This window comes from Lycorma delicatula, chromosome 10 (assembly GCF_047948215.1).
Source record: "Lycorma delicatula isolate Av1 chromosome 10, ASM4794821v1, whole genome shotgun sequence".
In the NCBI taxonomy this organism is placed as follows: Eukaryota; Metazoa; Arthropoda; class Insecta; order Hemiptera; family Fulgoridae; genus Lycorma; species Lycorma delicatula.
Genome location: NC_134464.1, coordinates 69,222,104 through 69,242,832, shown reverse-complemented (window position 1 = coordinate 69,242,832; position 20,729 = coordinate 69,222,104). Strand labels below are relative to the sequence as shown.

Sequence of the window (20,729 nt, the reverse complement as noted above, 5' to 3'; positions counted from 1 at the left end):
AAAATAAAATTTTCAAATATAGGATTTTAAAAGAAACAAAAAAGAGTAATAATTTAACTGGTATCATATTTTCATACCCTCCAACTTTCGCGTAATAGTTTTTTTTTTTTTTTTCATTTGGTTTTACACTACCTTACTATACGTTATTTATTCATTTACAATAATTAAACTGGTCTTGTGTTAGTTATATGTGAAGAAGTAAAGTTTAATGTATGCTCACTGTTAATATTTCTATTTAAACAAAACTTTAATTTTATGGGATTGAAAATTGATCCGCGGAACAATGAATTAAAATTCATTTCACAATCGAATAATAGATATTAGTAAAATTACACGCTTGACGTATGTTAATATTTTAATAATAATATTTCAAAAATATTAATTTTTAAATAGCTACTTTAAAAAAAAAATAGCAGGAAATTTAAACGTATAAAATAAAAAAGTAATACAATAGAGCATAGATTTTTTTTTATTCAATGAAATAATTAATTATGCTCATTAACAATCTATGTTTTTTCTATAATAATCGATTTGTACAGATTTTTAATAGCAATTTTTATTAATTAATTTATCTGTTGCAGTACTTCTTTAATCTAAAAATATTATTATATTTCGGCAAAATATAATCTTTGAGTTTTCATTAGAAAACATTATAAAAGTAACATCAGTCATTGCAACGATAATTTAATAATACAGATTATTATTGATTGCTTTATTATAGAGTTTGTTAAATTAAGTAATTTCGTCTGATAATTTTCAGTTTTTTAGTATTTCCTTTTATTATGTATTTTTAGTTGTAAAATTTAAATATTTATTTTTACCTGTCTACAGGTAATTTGTGACTACAGTAAAATCAACTCAGCATGTGGGAATTTTTTATTAGATGATATTAATTTCACTGTATGAAAAAATAAAATAGAAATTGTTGTTCTCGTATATTCATAATGTAAAAAATTAATAAAACTTCATTGAAATTAGCGGGAGATAGACTAAATAAAAATTTTTTTTTTTCATAGCTCGATGTTGGAAGATATGAAACATAGAAAATATTATGTAATGAAAACTGAATGAATACCTTATAAATCCAAGCCAGAATAATAATATTATGAAAAAATTCAGCTCTCAACAACTGCACTATGTTTTCCTTTAAATCTACCTCTGGGTACTAATCTGTCACCATAATACGCTCTTTTTCTAAACTGTAATTTATTGTTAAAATTGCTGTTACTATTTTCCATATCATTTACCATATATTTCCCATGATTCATCTCACTGTGTTCTAAGACTTCATTAAAATCGTAAACACTTAGTCTTTTACCGACATGTTTTGAATTATTATTACTAGGATTACATTGACCGCATTGGTATGGTACAGCAAATGCTGTTGGAAAATACGGTCTTAATGCGTTTTCCTGATCCGTACTACCACTTCCTGCACAATATGGATAAAATACAACTGGTACATAGCCTACTACATATCCAGGCGGTAGAGTCGTGTTATTATATGAGGAACCGTTATTCGGACTGACAAAATAACATGGACATTGACCAGGGCTGGGAACAATAGGAACTGGATATGGTATTACATAATATACTTGAGAACCATTTGTGCCTGCGCCTTGGTAAGGTGGTTGACCAAAAGGTGGATATCCTCCTGGTTGTCCTTGAGAAGTGCAGTTACAACCTGGTGTTGTTCCTGGTTGTTGCGGTTTAGTTGGTGGTGGTGGCGGTGTTGTCTGCTGACAGTTTGGATCCCTTGAGCCTGGAATATAAATCATTACATCAATAATTAAATTTCTTTATTTTATATGTAATACAAACATTTTACCAATGTTAACCTCAGAACATATCATTGATAAATGTTTCCTTGATCAAGAAAAAAGTTAAATAATGGTCTTGTCGGTTGAATTTGATCTTAGGATCTGTTGATACTAAGTAACAAAGAATAACTTGATGTTGCTGATCTAGACTGATGATAAACAGTTTATATAAATGTTTTGTATTATTATGTATAATTTTTGTTTTTGTATTATTTATGTATAAATGGTTCGTATTTACATGTATACCCCTAGAATATAGAAGTAATTATAATATATATATGTAGATATGTATACGTATGTAGAGCACATGGCTTATAATTTTGTAAAGTATATAAATTTTAGTGGATTATTTCCTTGGTACTAATAGGTAGTTCCTAAGAACAAGTATTAAATTTTGGTAATTGTTATTTAAATCACGTTATATGTGAGTTTTCCTATTCTAAATCTAAGAAAAAGTATCAATGATTATTAGTATCAACTAATTATTGTTTCAATATATTCCAGAAAAATTTAACGCCTTGTGAAAAATTAAAATTACTCATAATTTATTATTAAATTATTATCGCAATGACCTATCTTTATAAACGAAATATTTGCTTACTAAATGAAATTGAATAAAAAAAAAACTATTTCATACCTGGATAACATTGTGTTGGTGGTCGAGGAGATGTAGGACATCTAGGATCTGTTGAACCTGGATAACAGTTAAGCGGTGGTGTGATGCCAGGACCAGATGGAGTACACGCAGGATCCCTAGAACCAGGATAACAACCAGATGGAGGTTGAGGTGTTTGAGTTTGACATCTAGGGTCATTTGAACCAGGATAACAGTAGCTGGGTGTTGTAGGTGGTCTTGGCGTTGCGCAGTTGGGATCTGTTGAACCTGGAAAAATTGCATAGATTATGGGATGAATTTAGTATTATTTAGGGTAATGAGTATTAAAAAAAGTTCTTAAAATACTTTTTTTTTTTAGAAAAAAAAAATGCTTGACAATATCTTTGTTGTAATTTAATTGCAATATATCATCCTAATGGTTTGGATGTATCTGTATTATTATATCATATTGCAATATCTTCCACACCATCATATGATGACAATTTTCTGTATAATTTATATTTGTGTAAGGAAAATACGTAAATATTTAATATACACTTAAGCAATTACACTTAAATTGAATAACTCTTTTTAATAATACATCACTAACATTTAAATAATTAAGAGTTATTATAGAAAAATTGTCGAAAGTCACAACGACATGCAAAAGAATTTCATTTTCATTATTCCTACTAATATATGGAAATTTTTTTTTATACTAAAAGCTTTCTATTAAAAAAGAGATAAATACATTGCTCTTTAAGACAGGATAATTACTTAGACAGGATATTTACTTTGATAAAATAATTTACAAGCATGCGCGTGACAATTTTGTATATAGTATATTTTTTTTCTATTTTTTTAAATCTATTTAATATATATATATATATATATACATACATATTTTATATATATATATATATATATATATATATATATATTGAGAGAGAGAGAGAGAGAGAGAGAGAGAGAGAGAGTGTGAGTGAGAGAGACATATTTATATAGCCTATGACACTTCCGATAACGATAGGATTCCAACGCGGTAACACACATCTAACCCAGTTCAGTCGGTGAACTACTTCGATGGAACATACATATACACACTCTAAATACATTACACTCCTTTTTGGCAGCCGTGTAAAAACAGGTGATTGGGCAGTAACTTACGTATTCCTATTTAATATAATAATTGTATATTTTAGTTAAAAAATTTTTAAAATCATCTCGAGTTATAAAAATAATTCATTAACTCCTACTCAATTCACGATTATTTAACCATAACTACTCACCAGGGAAACATTGCGCAGGTGGTCGTGGAGATGGAGGAGCTGGCGTTGTGGAAGAACATCTGGGATCTGTGGAACCTGGATAACAATTAAGCGGCGGTTGAGTTCCAGGACCTGTTGGTGGTCTTGTACAAGCAGGATCGTTTGATCCAGGATAACAACCAGATGGAGGTCTTGGTGTTTGAGTTGTACATCTCGGATCTGTTGAACCTGGATAACAATTAGGCGGTGGTTGAGTTCCAGGACCTGTCGGTGGTCTCGTACAAGAAGGATCCTTTGATCCTGGGTAACAACCAGATGGAGGTCTTGGTGTTTGTGTTTGACATCTTGGATCTGTTGAACCTGGATAACAATTAGGTGGTGGTTGTGTTCCAGGACCTGTCGGTGGTCTTGTGCAAGAAGGATCCTTTGATCCTGGGTAACAACCAGATGGAGGTCTTGGTGTTTGTGTTTGACATCTTGGATCTGTTGAACCTGGATAACAATTAGGTGGTGGTTGTGTTCCAGGACCTGTCGGTGGTCTTGTGCAAGAAGGATCCTTTGATCCTGGGTAACAACCAGATGGAGGTCTTGGTGTTTGTGTTTGACATCTTGGATCTGTTGAACCTGGATAACAATTAGGTGGTGGTTGTGTTCCAGGACCTGTCGGTGGTCTTGTGCAAGAAGGATCCTTTGATCCTGGGTAACAACCAGATGGAGGTCTTGGTGTTTGTGTTTGACATCTTGGATCTGTTGAACCTGGATAACAATTAGGTGGTGGTTGTGTTCCAGGACCTGTCGGTGGTCTTGTGCAAGAAGGATCCTTTGATCCTGGGTAACAACCAGATGGAGGTCTTGGTGTTTGTGTTTGACATCTCGGATCCGTTGAACCTGTAAAATAATATGCTTATGTTATGGGCGGTTTTGTTGTAAAGTAGCTAGGATCCTGGGAGGTAGAATAAATAAATGATTAATATATTTTATACTTTAATCACTTGGATAGAATTTAAATTATAATAATATTAACCAAAAGATAGATTTATATTAATGTAGATTACAAATTAAATTCCTGAATTTAGTACGTGTAATATAGGAATTTTTTCTGTTAAGGTTGAAGGTAAACTGGAATATGATACAATCACCAGAGTCTGTTACAAGGTTTAGAAAATACCTCATTCCAAGCTTATGAAAAAAGTAGCGAACCGTTTTCGTCTTTGCTGAGCCAGGCGCGCTGCATATTGGGATTTTTTTTTTTAGTGAATATTATTTTAAAAACTTGAAATTGACAAAATTCAGAAAAAATGTATTAAACAATTTTTAAATCGTTATTTGATTTACATTTATTTAATAAACCAATTGTGATTCGTTTGTGTTTGTATTTATACATTTGATTCTTCGTTTCCAATTATACATTATATATCATACTCAATGTATAGATTACTGCTGTTTATATTACTGCAGCTACATATATCCTAAGCTAATTTATAGGTTCACCACCATCTACTGAATTGAACATGCAAATAATTTATGCATGGAATTTGTGTTTTGTTGATGTAAATTATGAATAGTTAATTTTTATTTTAACAAGAACGCCTAATTACGGAGCTAAACAAAATACATACTAGAGATGTTTTTAATAATCTTTATGTCTTATGTCTTTCTTTAGAGATGTCTTTCATAAGTCACACAATGTTTATATACACATTGTATGAATTATGAAATAATTTTCATCTAATGTAGTGATTTCTGTAGTAATAAGTATAAGAATTTGAAAATATATAAGAATGTATGTTAATAATTAACGCTTCATATATAACAGACGTATTGAAATGATAATCAAATTAATAATACCTAGTAGCTGGGTGGTAATAAATTTGATGTACCATTTACGAAATCTTTATCACGACTAAATCTTTAGAATAAAAATTAATAAGATAATAATAATGAAACTGTTAAAAAAGATAATATTTTTTTCGTAAAAATTGTACCTGGATAACACTGAGATGGTGGTGTTGGCGTAACTGTTTGACATCTTGGGTCTGTTGATCCTGGGTAACAATTAGGTGGTGGCAAATACGGTGGTCCTGTAGTAGGTGGTGTTGTGCATGCAGGATCCTTAGAACCAGGATAACAACCTGATGGAGGTCTAGGAGTTTGAGTTTGGCATCTAGGATCTGTAGATCCTGGAAAACAAGTGACGGGTGGTTGAGTTCCAGGACCTGTAGGAATACAGGAAGGATCCTTTGATCCAGGGTAACAACCAGAAGGAGGTCTAGGCGTTTGTGTTGGACATCTAGGATCTGTTGATCCCGGGTAACAACTGACAGGTGGTTGAGTTCCAGGACCTGTTGGCTTGCAGAAAGGATCCTTTGATCCTGGATAACAACCAGATGGAGGTCTAGGCGTTTGAGTAGGACACCTAGGATCTGTTGATCCAGGGTAACAATTGACAGGCGGTTGAGTTCCAGGACCTGATGGCTTGCAGGCAGGATCCCTAGAACCAGGGTAACAACCAGGAGGAGGTCTAGGTGTTTGAGTAGGGCATCTAGGATCTGTTGATCCTGGGTAACAATTGACAGGAGGTTGAGTTCCAGGACCTGTTGGAATGCAGGAAGGATCCTTTGATCCAGGATAACAACCAGATGGAGGTCTAGGCGTTTGAGTAGGACACCTAGGATCTGTTGATCCAGGGTAACAATTGACAGGCGGTTGAGTTCCAGGACCTGATGGCTTGCAGGCAGGATCCCTAGAACCAGGGTAACAACCAGGAGGAGGTCTAGGTGTTTGAGTAGGGCATCTAGGATCTGTTGATCCGGGGTAACAATTGACAGGCGGTTGAGTTCCAGGACCTGTTGGCTTGCAGGCAGGATCCCTAGAACCAGGGTAACAACCAGAAGGAGGTCTAGGCGTTTGAGTTGGACATCTGGGATCTGTTGATCCTGGGTAACAATTGGCAGGGGGTTGAGTTCCAGGACCAGTTGGCTTGCAGAAAGGATCCTTTGATCCTGGATAACATCCAGATGGAGGTCTAGGCGTTTGAGTAGGACATCTAGGATCTGTTGATCCCGGGTAACAGCTGACAGGTGGTTGAGTTCCAGGACCTGTTGGCTTGCAGAAAGGATCCTTTGATCCTGGGTAACAATTGACAGGAGGTTGAGTTCCAGGACCTGTAGGAATACAGGAAGGATCCTTTGATCCAGGATAACAACCAGAAGGAGGTCTAGGTGTTTGTGTTGGACATCTAGGATCTGTTGATCCCGGGTAACAGCTGACAGGTGGTTGAGTTCCAGGACCTGTTGGCTTGCAGAAAGGATCCTTTGATCCTGGATAACAACCAGATGGAGGTTTAGGGGTTTGAGTTGGACATCTAGGATCTGTTGATCCAGGGTAACAATTGACAGGAGGTTGAGTTCCAGGACCTGTAGGAATACAGGAAGGATCCTTTGATCCAGGATAACAACCAGAAGGAGGTCTAGGTGTTTGTGTTGGACATCTAGGATCTGTTGATCCCGGGTAACAACTGACAGGTGGTTGAGTTCCAGGACCTGTTGGAATGCAGGAAGGATCCTTTGATCCGGGATAACAACCAGATGGAGGTCTAGGCGTTTGTGTAGGACATCTAGGATCTGTTGATCCTGGGTAACAATTGACAGGTGGTTGAGTTCCAGGACCTGTTGGCTTGCAGGCAGGATCCCTAGAACCAGGATAACAACCAGATGGGGGTCTAGGTGTCTGAGTTTGACATCTGGGATCTGTAGATCCTGGATAACAAGTACTTGGTGTAACTGGTGGTGACGTTGTTGTAGGTTTCGTTGAAATACAATTTGGATCCCTTGAACCTGTAACATACATGTATTATTGTACGTATAACTCAATATTATTATAATTAATACAAAAAAACGAAAATTATGAATGTGTCTTTTTTCGTGCCTATTTTTTTTTTTTTTTTTTTGTTAATTTGTTTATTTACCACACTATAAATTGACTAAAAGTAATATTTCCGCAGTTATTTACTACATATGTGGGATTATTCTTTTTTAGTATTAATATAAGATAATTATTTATTATATATACTAGACAAATAACTTTAATTCATTTCACCCTAAGGCAAAAAAAAGATAATGTTTCCTATTAATAATAATAAAATTTGTATAAATACCAACGCTATTATCAAGTATAATTAAAACCGTGTCTCCTAATAATGAGTTGTTCGTGTTTTTCATACTTATATATGTAATTATATTCCTGTAAAAGGAGATCACATCTTTTAAGAGAAATCTATGTAAAAACGAAACGTCTGACAAATGAATTAAAAATTGTGTTTAGCGGGATAAATTTAAAAAAAAACTGTTAGTTACGTTTTATGTATTTAGAAATACACATCATTTAAAAGAAATGAATAAAAATTTGCTTCTACATACACAGGAATTTACTCAAAGATTGACATTAAAGATCACTGATTTTGAATTCTTCACTGCTGTTTTCTCTCTTTCCAGTATTTCTTCATTCTCTCCACAAGTTGTTCTTTGTATACTTTCGACTATTTCATTTTCGGATTCTGTTTCCTGTTCTCTTTTTCTCGGAAACCCCTATATCTTAATTTTGATCCTAATATTGTCTCTACAATATATATATATATATATATGTGTGTTTATTTTTAATTAAATTTTTTTTCAACTTATTTTATTCAATATATTTCTATTTTCCTATCACAGAGAAAGAAATTTTTGGTTGGTTAACCTACTTTTAGTGATTATGGCAATGAAAGTGAAGTATACCAATCTTTACTGTGCGCTTTAGTTATTTATTTTATAATTTTATATATTTTTATATGTCATTGTTGAAAGTTTTAATATGTTACTAGGGTTTTATTATCGCTATGTTTTTTATACTTTTCGGAACTACATTGTACTTAAACATAAAATAACGACGGTTGAATTTAATTTTAAACATGTGATTTAAGGCAGGTGCCTTGCTCAAAGACAGTCTCCATCCTTTTATAATTTCCAGGTAAACCTTTTGATTTTTTGATAGCTTCCAACACCTTTTAGATCATCTACTATTTTTCAAATTTTCTGATTTTTACTTCAGCACTGTTTCAACCAAACTTTCTTTTCTTATGATATATTGCAGCCAAATTCTTTTCGAAGTTTTCTTGTTAAGCTTCTGTTCTCATTAACTCTTCTGTTTACTCTCCAATCACATATAAAAACTTCTAGCATTTTATTTTTATTTTTCTTATCATATATTTTACATACCATCAAACATTAAACTTAATTCACAAGAAAAATGTTCTTATTATGAAACTGTTTCATTCTGTTAAAAACATTTTTAGCTGTTGCTTTTTTTTATTTCATTTTGATTTTCGTAGTTTTGTTTTAAAATCATGCCTAGATGTTAACAGATGGATGGTTACTAATCTGTACTATTTAAGCAGATATATCACGTCATTATTCTGTGGACTTGACACAGTTAATGTACGATTCCTTTAGGATCACCTAAAAAATTCTTTAGAAATGAGTCTAATTTTTACAGAAATAAGAACTATTTGTCGATTTATTTTTTATAGCAATATTATTTTTTTTTATTTCTTTCATTAATAAAAATTAACATTTTAATCGAATCATTAATGCATATAAACAGAGTTTGCATATAAAATGAGCAAAAATATTTACAGCAAAATAAATCATATTTTGCTTTGTTTTCCTTCTTGACGCCATCTTGTGATTTTCAAAAAAAAATTATTTATCAGGAACGGGTAAAGCTACTTTAATTAAATTTGACATATGTAAGACCAGTGACGTATTCTACAAAATACACATCACCTTCAAAATTTTGTAATTTAAGTATCTTAATTTATGATCTACAATCTTAATTTTGTAATCTACAGTATCTTTGTAATTTCTTGTTATATTTTATTTTGAACAAAATGATACCGTATTTCTAAAAATCTGTTGACAAACAATCGAGTTATTGCAGACATTTAACCTGGCAATATGCTTGCGCACCGTAATGCAAACTTTATTAATTTTAAAAATGAGAAATCTATGGTAAAAAACAAATTTTTGGGGTGTTTACAGTGGTAATTCTAATCAGAATATGAAATACGTTTTTCAAAATGTAGGATTCCAACAATTAGTGAGAATTTCCACAATCTACGGGAAAGAGATTCTCTACCTAGTATTCCTGCAGTTACGAACAATCTGTCAAACACGACGCTGTTATTGATGAGATTATCGATGCAGTTTGCCTTAGTTAGTTTGCCGTCGTAGGAGACGGTCCGCTTCACTTGGAGTTGTTCAATTGATGGAATACAAATAGGTAGGTAACTCTACAAATATGTTTTGTTTACCGACCGGACGAATTTCACTCGAAGCTAATTAACGCAATGACCATCCATAGGCTAAAATAAATCCTCGTGAAACGGTAGAAGGTAATTTGACACTGATTTAGCGTCAATGTTCAGTACAGCCTTCTCCACAATCAGATGTTTGTCCGATCATATTACCTGGCCGCTTAAATGCTGAGGTCTACTTGCAGTTTCTTCAAGAAGCAGATTTGCCGCAATTGCTTGAAGATGTTCTTCTAGCTCTGAGACTCAAGGTGTATTTCCAGCAAGATGGCGCGCCTCTCAACTTCTCTTGTGCCGTTTCCACTCACTTTATCATTTCCCTGCACATTTTTGCAGCTGGGGATGGATGAAAAATATTGCTTTGAAAAACAAAAATTCATTCTCTTGAATTAATTTATTGTCTAATAATTATGGATGCGGCTGAGCATCTTAAGGAACACCCTAAAGAACTAAAAATAGCAACAAAAGTAGTACAGAAGTATGTCAAGAAATGCATCGAAATTTTATAACATTCATTTAAACAGACGTGCTCGGTCTAGTAAACTGTTTCAGAGCTTAATTATCGTTCTAAAAATTTCAAGATCTCATTTTTTGTTTTTTTTTACGACCTCATTTCACTGGGTAAAGTGGAATCCGACCGAATTTCTTTCACTAGCCGGTACTCCCAAACAAATCATTTTAGGATGTATGATGTTACATTTTATTCTATTATTTTCACTACTAGAATAGGTTATGAAAGTCCGGGAAGAATTTAGTGATATGTACATATTAATCTTATAACTGTAAATATAGTAAGTTTTTTATTACGTTTGTATGCTACTACAAACTTTATTCTCTTTTTATAGTTCTTAAGTTATCTACTTGAAAGGACGATCATTCCTATATATTAAAATTCATCATTGTGATAGTTTTTCAATTAATTATTACACTTTATTTTGAAAATAAAAGAATTTATGTTTACTTTATTTGCTGCAATTCCATTTTTTTTTTGTACGTTCTTTGATAACATGTTTCTCAACACATTATTTAAATTGAATTTTTAAATATTATTTGTGTTAAAAATGTTAGTGCTACATGCTACTATTATTATTTTTAGTATATGTTAATTTTTTTTATTAAAGAATACATATTTTTATATTTAATTAAACTTTACCTGGATAACACTGAGTAGGTGGCGACGGTGTAGCTGGTATGGTTGTTTGACATCTCGGGTCTTTAGAACCAGGGAAACAGTTTGGTGGTGGCAAATATGGCGGTCCTGTTGTTGGTGGTTTTGTACATGAAGGCTCTTTAGAGCCAGGGTAACATCCTGGTGGTGTCGGTTTCGGACATCTTGGATCTGTTGTTCCAGGGTAACAGTAAGATGGAGTATCTGGTTTTCCTGGTGTCGGTGTTGGGGAAGTTGGTGTAACACAGTTTGGATCTCTGGAACCTGTTATTAAACAAACATAAAAAAAATAATTATGGCTTTTTACGATTATATTCTATTAGTCTTTTTTAAAAAAGAAATTTTAAATAAAATATAAATGCTTAAAGCCATAGCAACATTTTACTTAAGTTATAAAAGATGTATACACAAGTAATGTTTTCTTTTTATAATATATTTTTCTGTAAACTATAAAGAAAGAAATTCAATAATTCAAACACTACTACTTGTAGAAGTAATTATTTAATCATTTGCGGCGTAAGTATCATTTATTATATTGGATGATTTAGATATTAAAACATAATTATTTATCTAAGATGATCTGTTTCCAGCAGTAATAATACTGACTTTGTGTTTCTTCTACGAAAGAAATATTTTCAAATATTTATAATTCGATACTGTATTTCAAAAAACGTAAATTTTTTTTAAACATCTTGTTTATAATCAATAAATTAATCATTACGTATTCTTTATTAGTTCCTTTTAAGGAATATTAATTAATGAAATTGTTAGGAATTGCAGTTTAAAAAAAATATACTGCAAACCTTTAATAAATGAATTTGACAATATCTTTGTAATCAGATTGAAATAATACGTTGACTAGTTACATAAACAAATTTGGAAATTTTTGCATTTAAATAACAATTTTTTTAGATGGAAAAAAGCTTAAATTTGCATTATCTTTATTGAATCGATTTCAAGATTTAAGTGAAGCGCTACATTTGGAATTAATATTAATTTTCACTTAATAAGTCTAACAAAATATTAAGGTAAAATTTAAAAAAAATGATGTCATTAAAATATAATTTTAAATGTAAAGTAAATTGTAAGTTCGAAAATTCATATTTGATTGCAAATAAAATATTCCATAATTATTTAAAAGAGAATAAAGATGTTGCAAAAAAAAATTCAATTTAAGGACATGAAAGATTTTTGAAAATTTAGTAATGAATTTTACATAATATCTTGAAACATACCAGGATAACATCCTGATGGTGGCCTTGGTGTTTGACATCGTGGGTCTGTTGATCCTGGATAACAGTATGATGGCGTGACAGGTGGTTTTGATGTAAAACAGCTAGGATCTTTTGAACCTGAAAGAAAGTTATTTTTTCAGTGATTTAGTAATTGAAATTAGATACTTCCCGTTATTCAATGAAGCTGAAATTTTGTACACAGCTTTAGTTCTGATGACAATATAATATAGCATATTTACTATCGTTCTTTTGTACTCAGCTTTGGTTCTGATGACAATATAATATAGCATATTTAACATCGTTCTAAATCCAATATGGCGGAAATTGTTGAAACATATTTCTTTGTTTACAAATGAGATTACATATGAGAACAAATCATATATTTCGGTAACTACGGGTTTGTTGAGGCAACAAAACGATTTTATTACGATAATGAAATGGATTTTTTTACTATAACCTATCGTTACTGATTTTTTACTGTAAACTATGTGATTGTGTAACGAAGACAAACTGATTTCTCATCATAAGTAAATGAATCATTTGTCATTCCGTCTTTTCTTATTTTAACAAAATCAGTTTTCTTTGTGTGAAGATAGCAAAGATTCTCGAAAAAATGAAACACAAAAAGAAACTGCAACATAAAAAAATTTTACGTAGAAATAACCGTACACTAACTCAGCGCTAGTATATTACCAATATGAATGTATTAATGGCATTTGATTGAAAATATGTGGGCGGGAGACTATAAAGTACAAAAAAAATAAACAAATTTGCTCTAAAAAGTTGAAAATATTTCTTCAGTGATAATCAAAATAATTTTCAACATTTGTAAAAAGAAAACCATTGTTGCTCTCATAAAATAAAAGCGATAAAATGGTAAAAAAAATTTATCTCCAATTTACTAAAAAAAAAAAACTAATAGGAAAAAATAAAAATTTTTATTATTTTATTACTATAAAAGTATAAACCTTTTAATATAAATATACCTGGATAACATTGGGCTGGTGGATACGGTGTTACTGTTGAACATCTAGGATCTGTTGATCCCGGGTAGCAGTTCAATGGTGGCTGAGTTCCAGGACCTGTAGGTGGCCTTGGTGTTTGTGGACATCTAGGATCTGTAGAACCTGGATAACAGTTCAGTGGTGGTTGAGTTCCTGGACCTGTAGGTGGCCTTGGTGTTTGTGGGCATCTAGGATCTGTAGACCCTGGATAACAGTTCAATGGTGGTTGAGTTCCAGGACCCGTTGGTGGCCTTGGCGTTTGTGGACATCTAGGATCTGTAGAACCTGGATAACAGTTTAGTGGTGGTTGAGTTCCAGGCCCCGTTGGTGGCCTTGGCGTTTGTGGACATCTAGGATCTGTAGAACCTGGATAACAGTTCAGTGGTGGTTGAGTTCCAGGACCTGTAGGTGGCCTTGGTGTTTGTGGACATCTAGGATCTGTAGAACCTGGATAACAGTTTAGTGGTGGTTGAGTTCCAGGCCCCGTTGGTGGCCTTGGCGTTTGTGGACATCTAGGATCTGTAGAACCTGGATAACAGTTTAGTGGTGGTTGAGTTCCTGGACCTGTAGGTGGCCTTGGTGTTTGTGGGCATCTAGGATCTGTAGAACCTGGATAACAGTTCAGTGGTGGTTGAGTTCCAGGCCCCGTTGGTGGCCTTGGTGTTTGTGGACATCTAGGATCTGTAGAACCTGGATAACAGTTCAGTGGTGGTTGAGTTCCAGGACCTGTAGGTGGCCTTGGTGTTTGTGGACATCTAGGATCTGTAGAACCTGGATAACAGTTAAGTGGTGGTTGAGTTCCTGGACCTGTAGGTGGCCTTGGTGTTTGTGGACATCTAGGATCTGTAGAACCTGGATAACAGTTCAATGGTGGTTGAGTTCCAGGACCCGTTGGTGGCCTTGGCGTTTGTGGACATCTAGGATCTGTAGAACCTGGATAACAGTTTAGTGGTGGTTGAGTTCCAGGCCCCGTTGGTGGCCTTGGAGTTTGTGGACATCTAGGATCTGTAGAACCTGGATAACAGTTCAATGGTGGTTGAGTTCCAGGACCCGTTGGTGGTTTTGGTGTTTGTGGACATCTAGGATCTGTAGAACCTGGATAACAGTTCAATGGTGGTTGAGTTCCAGGTCCTGTAGGTGGCCTTGGTGTTTGTGGGCATCTAGGATCTGTAGAACCTGGATAACAGTTCAATGGTGGTTGAGTTCCAGGTCCTGTAGGTGGCCTTGGTGTTTGTGTGCATCTAGGATCAGTAGAACCTGGATAACAATACGCTGGTGTTACCGGTGGTTGAGTTGACGGAGGTTTCGGTTTCAGACAATCGGGATTTGTTGAACCTGCAAATAAATTTAAATATAATATTATTTTCTTCAAATAATATGGGTGGCTAGAAAAATCATCGAAATTCAACCATTATAAAAAATAAATTATAAAATGGAATATTCTGTTTTTCTAGACTAACAATGGTTTTTTTATTTCTTATGTTTTAAAACTATTTTGGTCTTCTTCAATTCAATATCTAGAGAAGGAAATTAAACTTTTATACAAAGATAACACGTGAAATTTCATGAGGTAATTTTTAAGGTGAGGCAATTTTTTGGTCTATTTTATAATAAAAATGGCAAAAGTCATTATTTATTAATACATGAAACCTGTTAGATTGTTCTACTGAACTTTTGCTGACCTTTATATTCACATGCTTAAACTTTCTACTTGTGTAGCTTTAAATCCAATAAATTTTTGCACCCCTGCAATCCCAAAATACTTCACTTATCATATTGATAAGTGAGATAAGTATCGTATTGTACCGATACTTATCGTATCGCGTATCACTTATCGTGATACACTCTGAAGATATATAAAGAACATAAAGGAATGTGTTGGTCTGTTTTTTTTTGTTTTAGTTAAACGTAGGAAACAGGGTTTCTCATTATTTCAAATGTGTTTATTTAAAGCTTGTAGAAAAGGATAGGATTACTTTTGATGTTATTACATTTTTTAACTTTTTACAAAAAGTTATAATTAAAATTAAATTATTTACCTCATTAACTAAAATTACAGTTATTTAAAGTTAGATTCTTATAGTGAAAGAATTTCCATGAAAGATTTTATAAAACAATTTGTTTTTAAATACAGAACTTTGTAAGATGTAGTGTTTACTCACCTGGGAAGCATTGTGAAGGTGGTTGTGGAGTTGGTGTACCTGTTTGACATCTGGGATCTTTAGATCCTGGATAACAGTTTGGCGGTGGGAGATATTCTCCTGGAGGACGGGGACATGAAGGATCCTTCGAACCTTAAAAGAGTAAAAAACACAATTTACTAAAATCGCACTGTGTAAATAACTTTTATTATGTATTTTTTACGTACTATTGTAACTTGGTGAAAGTTATTTATTTATCTGTTTTAAATTAGTCAAATTCGTAAACTACAAGATCAGTACGTGAAAAAATAATTTTTAATTAATAATGTTCACATAAATTTCTTTTTGCTTGATAAATTTTTATTGAATATTATTTCCTTAAGTACCCATAGTAACAATATTTTTTAAAAATATTAATTTATTGTTAAAAGTTTTGACATGAGTCAGGAAATTTATTTTCTAATTAGCAGATCCGGCAATGCTTCGCTATTGTTAGATTTGAGTATATATATATATATATATATATATATATAAATTAAATGAACAAAATTGAAAGTTTGATAAAACATTAACAAAATGAATATTACGGAACTTCACAAAATTTAACCTTTCCCGTTTACAATTTCACTCTTTTCCTTTTTCTCCTTTCCCTTCTCCCCTTTTCCTTTTTCCTTCTTATCCCATTTTCCTTATCCAATTTTCATTTTTACCACATTCCCTTTCCATTTCCCCATTTACCACTTTCATTTCTCCTATTGCCCCCCTTTCTCCCCTTTCCCTTTCCTTCATTTTCCTTTTCCCTATTTTCCTTACCCCTTTACCTTTTATTTTTTCCTTTTCCCATTATTCCTTTTCCCCGTTTTCCCCTTTTTCTTTCCATTTTCCCCTTCCCTTCTACCTTTTTCGAGTTTTCCTTTTACCGAATTTTCTATATATTTCCCTTTTCCGAATGTACCTTTCTCCCTTTTTCCCCACCCGTAAATCGGTTCAGTAGTTTTTTAGTCTATAGCGGACACACATATCAGAAACATTGAAATGGAATCGTAAAATATTTAGTATAGCGTGTGTTTTTTTATGTCCTTTACAGTCTTTTTAAAAATAAAATGTTTTTATCTGTCACAGGTGTGACATCATAGGTATATAAACAGTAGGTAAATAAAAACACCAGCGTATTCGAATGCAACGTTGTTTCAAAATTTCAAAGCAATCGGTGGAGAACTTTCGGAGATTTAAGATTTTGAACAAACATTTACATTTTTATTTATATTGATTTGTTTTTATTACATTAACTATTGTTAATTATATTTTTTCCAATGAGTTTAAGTTTAATAATTGACATCATAATAACAATAATAAGAATTTTTGAGTGGTTTTACTTAATTACCCAACAAGTTTTTTATAGTTTAATTTTATTACCAAGAATTTCATTTTTAAAAACTGAAAAATGTAAAGAAAAAAAATTTTATTGCTTTTAAACCTGATATGACTTACTCTTCACGTACACACAGTAATAAAACATACGTATTTTTAACGAGATAATATCTGACATTTTCTTAATTTCAATCAATTTAGGCGCTATTGGTGTAACAGTTAACTAATTTCCAAAAAAGCATTTAAATATTGCTTTGTCATTGTTAACAGATAATCTTTAAAAATAAAACATGGTATGTTCGTCTTGATAGGCTGACAAAATTGGAGAAATATTGCATGACTTGTCCGGCTCCTAATAATAAAAATTACAAGAATTGAGGCAAAAAAACAAAAATAAGAATATATACATTTCAGAAGTGGGGAAATAAATTTTAAGAAACATTTTTCTACAGATAGTCATATAGTTAAGCTCAACAGTTTACTTAAATAAATTTTTCTCTAAATCTAACATCTCTTCAGTAAAAGCTAGAAAATTAATGAAAGAAAAATTTCAAAACCTTTTTCTTCATTACAGTCCAGGGTCGGTAATTAAAAAAAAATAGTAGATAATTTTTTAAAACTCTAAACAAGAAGTATAAGATTTTAAAAAATTTTTGAAAAGTATTTAAACCGAAGGGGGATAAACCAAAAGAACAGATAACATATATTTCAATTTTAAAAGTGTGGGTTGATTATTGAAAAAAAAACTGACAACCCAGTTGTTTCTGATGCACGGCTTACATGTGTATGTAACACAACAACTTAAATTAAAATATTTATCATTTTTTTCATATATGATATTGTTTCGTTTATTTAATTCAATGACTCTTAAATAAAACGCGTGCGCATACCGTACTTAATTCGCGCGAGTGTGGCGGTAGTAGCGGCGACGGTCGGCACTAATAAACTAATGTAATTTCACAACTTGCTCGCTTTTACGACCGGTAGGCTGGTGTAGCCGCAAGGTTTAAGACACCAGATACCAAGTCAACCAGGGGATTTGAGTTCGAGAAACATCCAAGCCGAGATACTTTTTTACACTTTAAATATTACCCATTTATTTAATTCTACCGCTCACTTGTGACGTCACAACATAGCAAGCGACTACATCAGCACATTTTGGGGTGAGGATGCGATTATTCAAAACGTTTTTAACAATTATTGTTATTTGTTAATTGTTAACAATTATGTCTAAGAAAAATGTGAACTTTAGGCAAAATCTCGGGATACTCAGGGTTAACTTGCTCTAAAACCTCACCCGCTGGACCTTATAAGTTGAAAATTTAGTGGCATCAGTACCTCATGTATAGATATTATTTGACCAATATTGGTCAAAATCGGTCCAGTAGTTCTGGAGATATAAGGTGATTTAGAAGCCAACACCGAACATACACACGTACATACGAACATTAACATCCGGATAATTTCCATCCGGTTTTTTTTTTGTTTTTTAAATGTCAAAACGTCAAGATCCGGTGAAAACCGCATATGTTCAAATTGGAGCGACTATAATAGTTTCCTTTCTAGAGATATGACTGTTCTATATCGCTATCTTGACGGGAAAGTAAAAGTTTTTGGGTTATGTAGATATGAATTGTAGTTACGAAATTGTTTTAATAAAGTTTTATCTATAATGCCTATTGAAGAAAATCGAAATTGTTTTTTTGCGATATTTCCACCATCCCCTTAACAAATTTTGAAATAAAAATTATTATGATTAATTGAGCCACGTTTAAAGAAATTCGGTTTCATTAATCCTGATATAACGGGTTAAAGCAGTGCGACACAATGTAAAAATTTACTCCCATACATACATATGTTTTTAATTGTCTAGATGAACTAGTTGGACCCTAAAAAAACCTTTGAATGAAAACCCGAAATCCATTTTTGACATTTTCACCAATACTTTACCCATTAATATAGCTATTCTAGTTGTATTGGGCCATGAATGTATTACATCTTTTAAACCACTGCGTGTAAGATGTTCAGGCATTGACTTATTTAAGAGTCACTGTAAAAGGCCAATTCTGCTAGAAAACTAATTAACACATTTTTTTTTAATATCATTTCATTGACTACTAAATAGTACCTCATTTTTATAATTAATTAAAATTTTTAATAATCCAATTACAAGGAACTTATTTTTTTTCCTGTTTAGCGTCCGGGAATCACCGTTAGGCATTACTTCAGAGGGTGATATGTATGATTGTAACTGAAATGTAGTCTTTGTACAGTCTCAAGTCGACCATTTCTGAAATGTGTGTTTAATTGAATCACCAAATTAAATCACTAAATTGGTGAATTACTACAAAACCAGATGTCCAAAAATATCTAATTTTATCACGGAGAATGGAAAAGACTATGTACAAAGTAATAATTACGGAATATTTCTGTACATTTCAACCTACTTAACATGGTTAAATAGAGTGGTTGATTATGGTTTTTGAAAAATATCAGTAACTAACTGGAATTACGAAACTTTCAAATTTTTAAAAATACTGAGAAAGTAAGTTAGTTACTGAGCTTCAAACTCATTGTGAAATTATTTTACAAAAAAATATAATAAAAATTACTAGAGTAACAATTTAAAAATTAAAACTTGGTGAACTGCGTGCCACAACATTTTATTTATTTACTTTGAAACACGCAAAAAGAATTTTTAAATATCTTAATGTCTACCTAGAAACTAAAGTCTTTATCATTTTTATCACTACTGGCAAAATTATAAAAAAAAGTAAATTTGTTTTAATAAGCTAATGAAAGCATGTGATAATTATTACGATAGAGGTAATGTGGTATTAAAAAACACATTTAAACTAACTTGTATTTAGAGGAAAACGTATTTTAACCATTATTTGATATTCACTTCATATTAATTGCATGGCTGTTATTGTGATTAACTGTTCATCAGTTTCATGTCAGAGTTCCTGTTTTTTTTTGAATTTATGATTATTTTTTCGTTATTAAAATATAACTTATACTGCCCATATTATAAAATTAAAAAAGAAAGTCTTATCTACAGCAGTAAAATTTGAGAATTATTGGTTGGGTTTTATTACGGTTTGCCTGACAGGAGAGCATTTCTCGAGATTTAGATATAGAGATTTATATTTACAAAATGGCGAGAAAGATGTAAAATCGTTTAACCATTTGAGATATCGAACTGAAGTGTTTTTTATACACCTTTCAAACTAGAAAAGTTGAAAAAAATGCGTTAAAATGCCAATCCCATAAAATTTGTCAAAGGCATTTAAAAAAGGTTTTTATTTTATGACGTAATATTTATTGCATTCGCGGACCGAGGATGGCGTGCAAGAAAAAGTTGAACTATTCCTGAACAAAGTTTTTATCAATTTCCAGTTACTAATGAGATGGGTCAACTGCATTGCACATATTCATTGTGAAAATAGTGTTTTACTTTTCAGTTTTCATTTATTTTCCAATTAATTTTCATATTTCTTATTCTCAGAAACGACACTGCTGTTACCTTAGAGATGTATTGAAAAGAAAAAGTCTAAATCAAAATATTTTACCATTGATTTCAGTGGCAAAAGTAACCTTACATCCGGGCTGGGGTCTGTTTTGTATATAATTAGAAAGAAATTCAATCGTGTCCAGAAATTCATTTTTTTTTTTGCTTTTTTTATTTATCATTATCATGTTATCTTAATAAACCTTTCAAAATGATCAAACAAATTCTTTTCGTATAATAATGAAATTAACTATTCACGGATAAATC

At 32.2% G+C, this 20,729-nt stretch overlaps 1 protein-coding gene across 3 annotated transcripts in view; it reads right to left on the bottom strand.

Annotated features, from left to right (window-relative positions):
* Positions 1-542: 542 nt before the first annotated feature.
* LOC142331114 (uncharacterized) overlaps positions 543-20,729 on the bottom strand; it is a 243,754-nt gene continuing 223,567 nt past the window's right edge. The window contains exons 4-11 of one of the 3 annotated variants that reach the window (XM_075376793.1): positions 15,602-15,733; positions 13,422-14,774; positions 12,436-12,552; positions 11,186-11,464; positions 5,669-7,519; positions 3,705-4,571; positions 2,458-2,703; positions 543-1,762 (exon numbers count right to left, since the gene is read on the bottom strand). In XM_075376793.1, the coding sequence (XP_075232908.1) occupies positions 1,116-1,762; positions 2,458-2,703; positions 3,705-4,571; positions 5,669-7,519; positions 11,186-11,464; positions 12,436-12,552; positions 13,422-14,774; positions 15,602-15,733 (5,492 nt within the window). In that variant the 3' untranslated portion in view covers positions 543-1,115. The remainder of the gene's footprint in view (positions 1,763-2,457; positions 2,704-3,704; positions 4,572-5,668; positions 7,520-11,185; positions 11,465-12,435; positions 12,553-13,421; positions 14,775-15,601; positions 15,734-20,729) is intronic. The other 2 variants (XM_075376795.1, XM_075376794.1) reach the window with 2 other exon arrangements.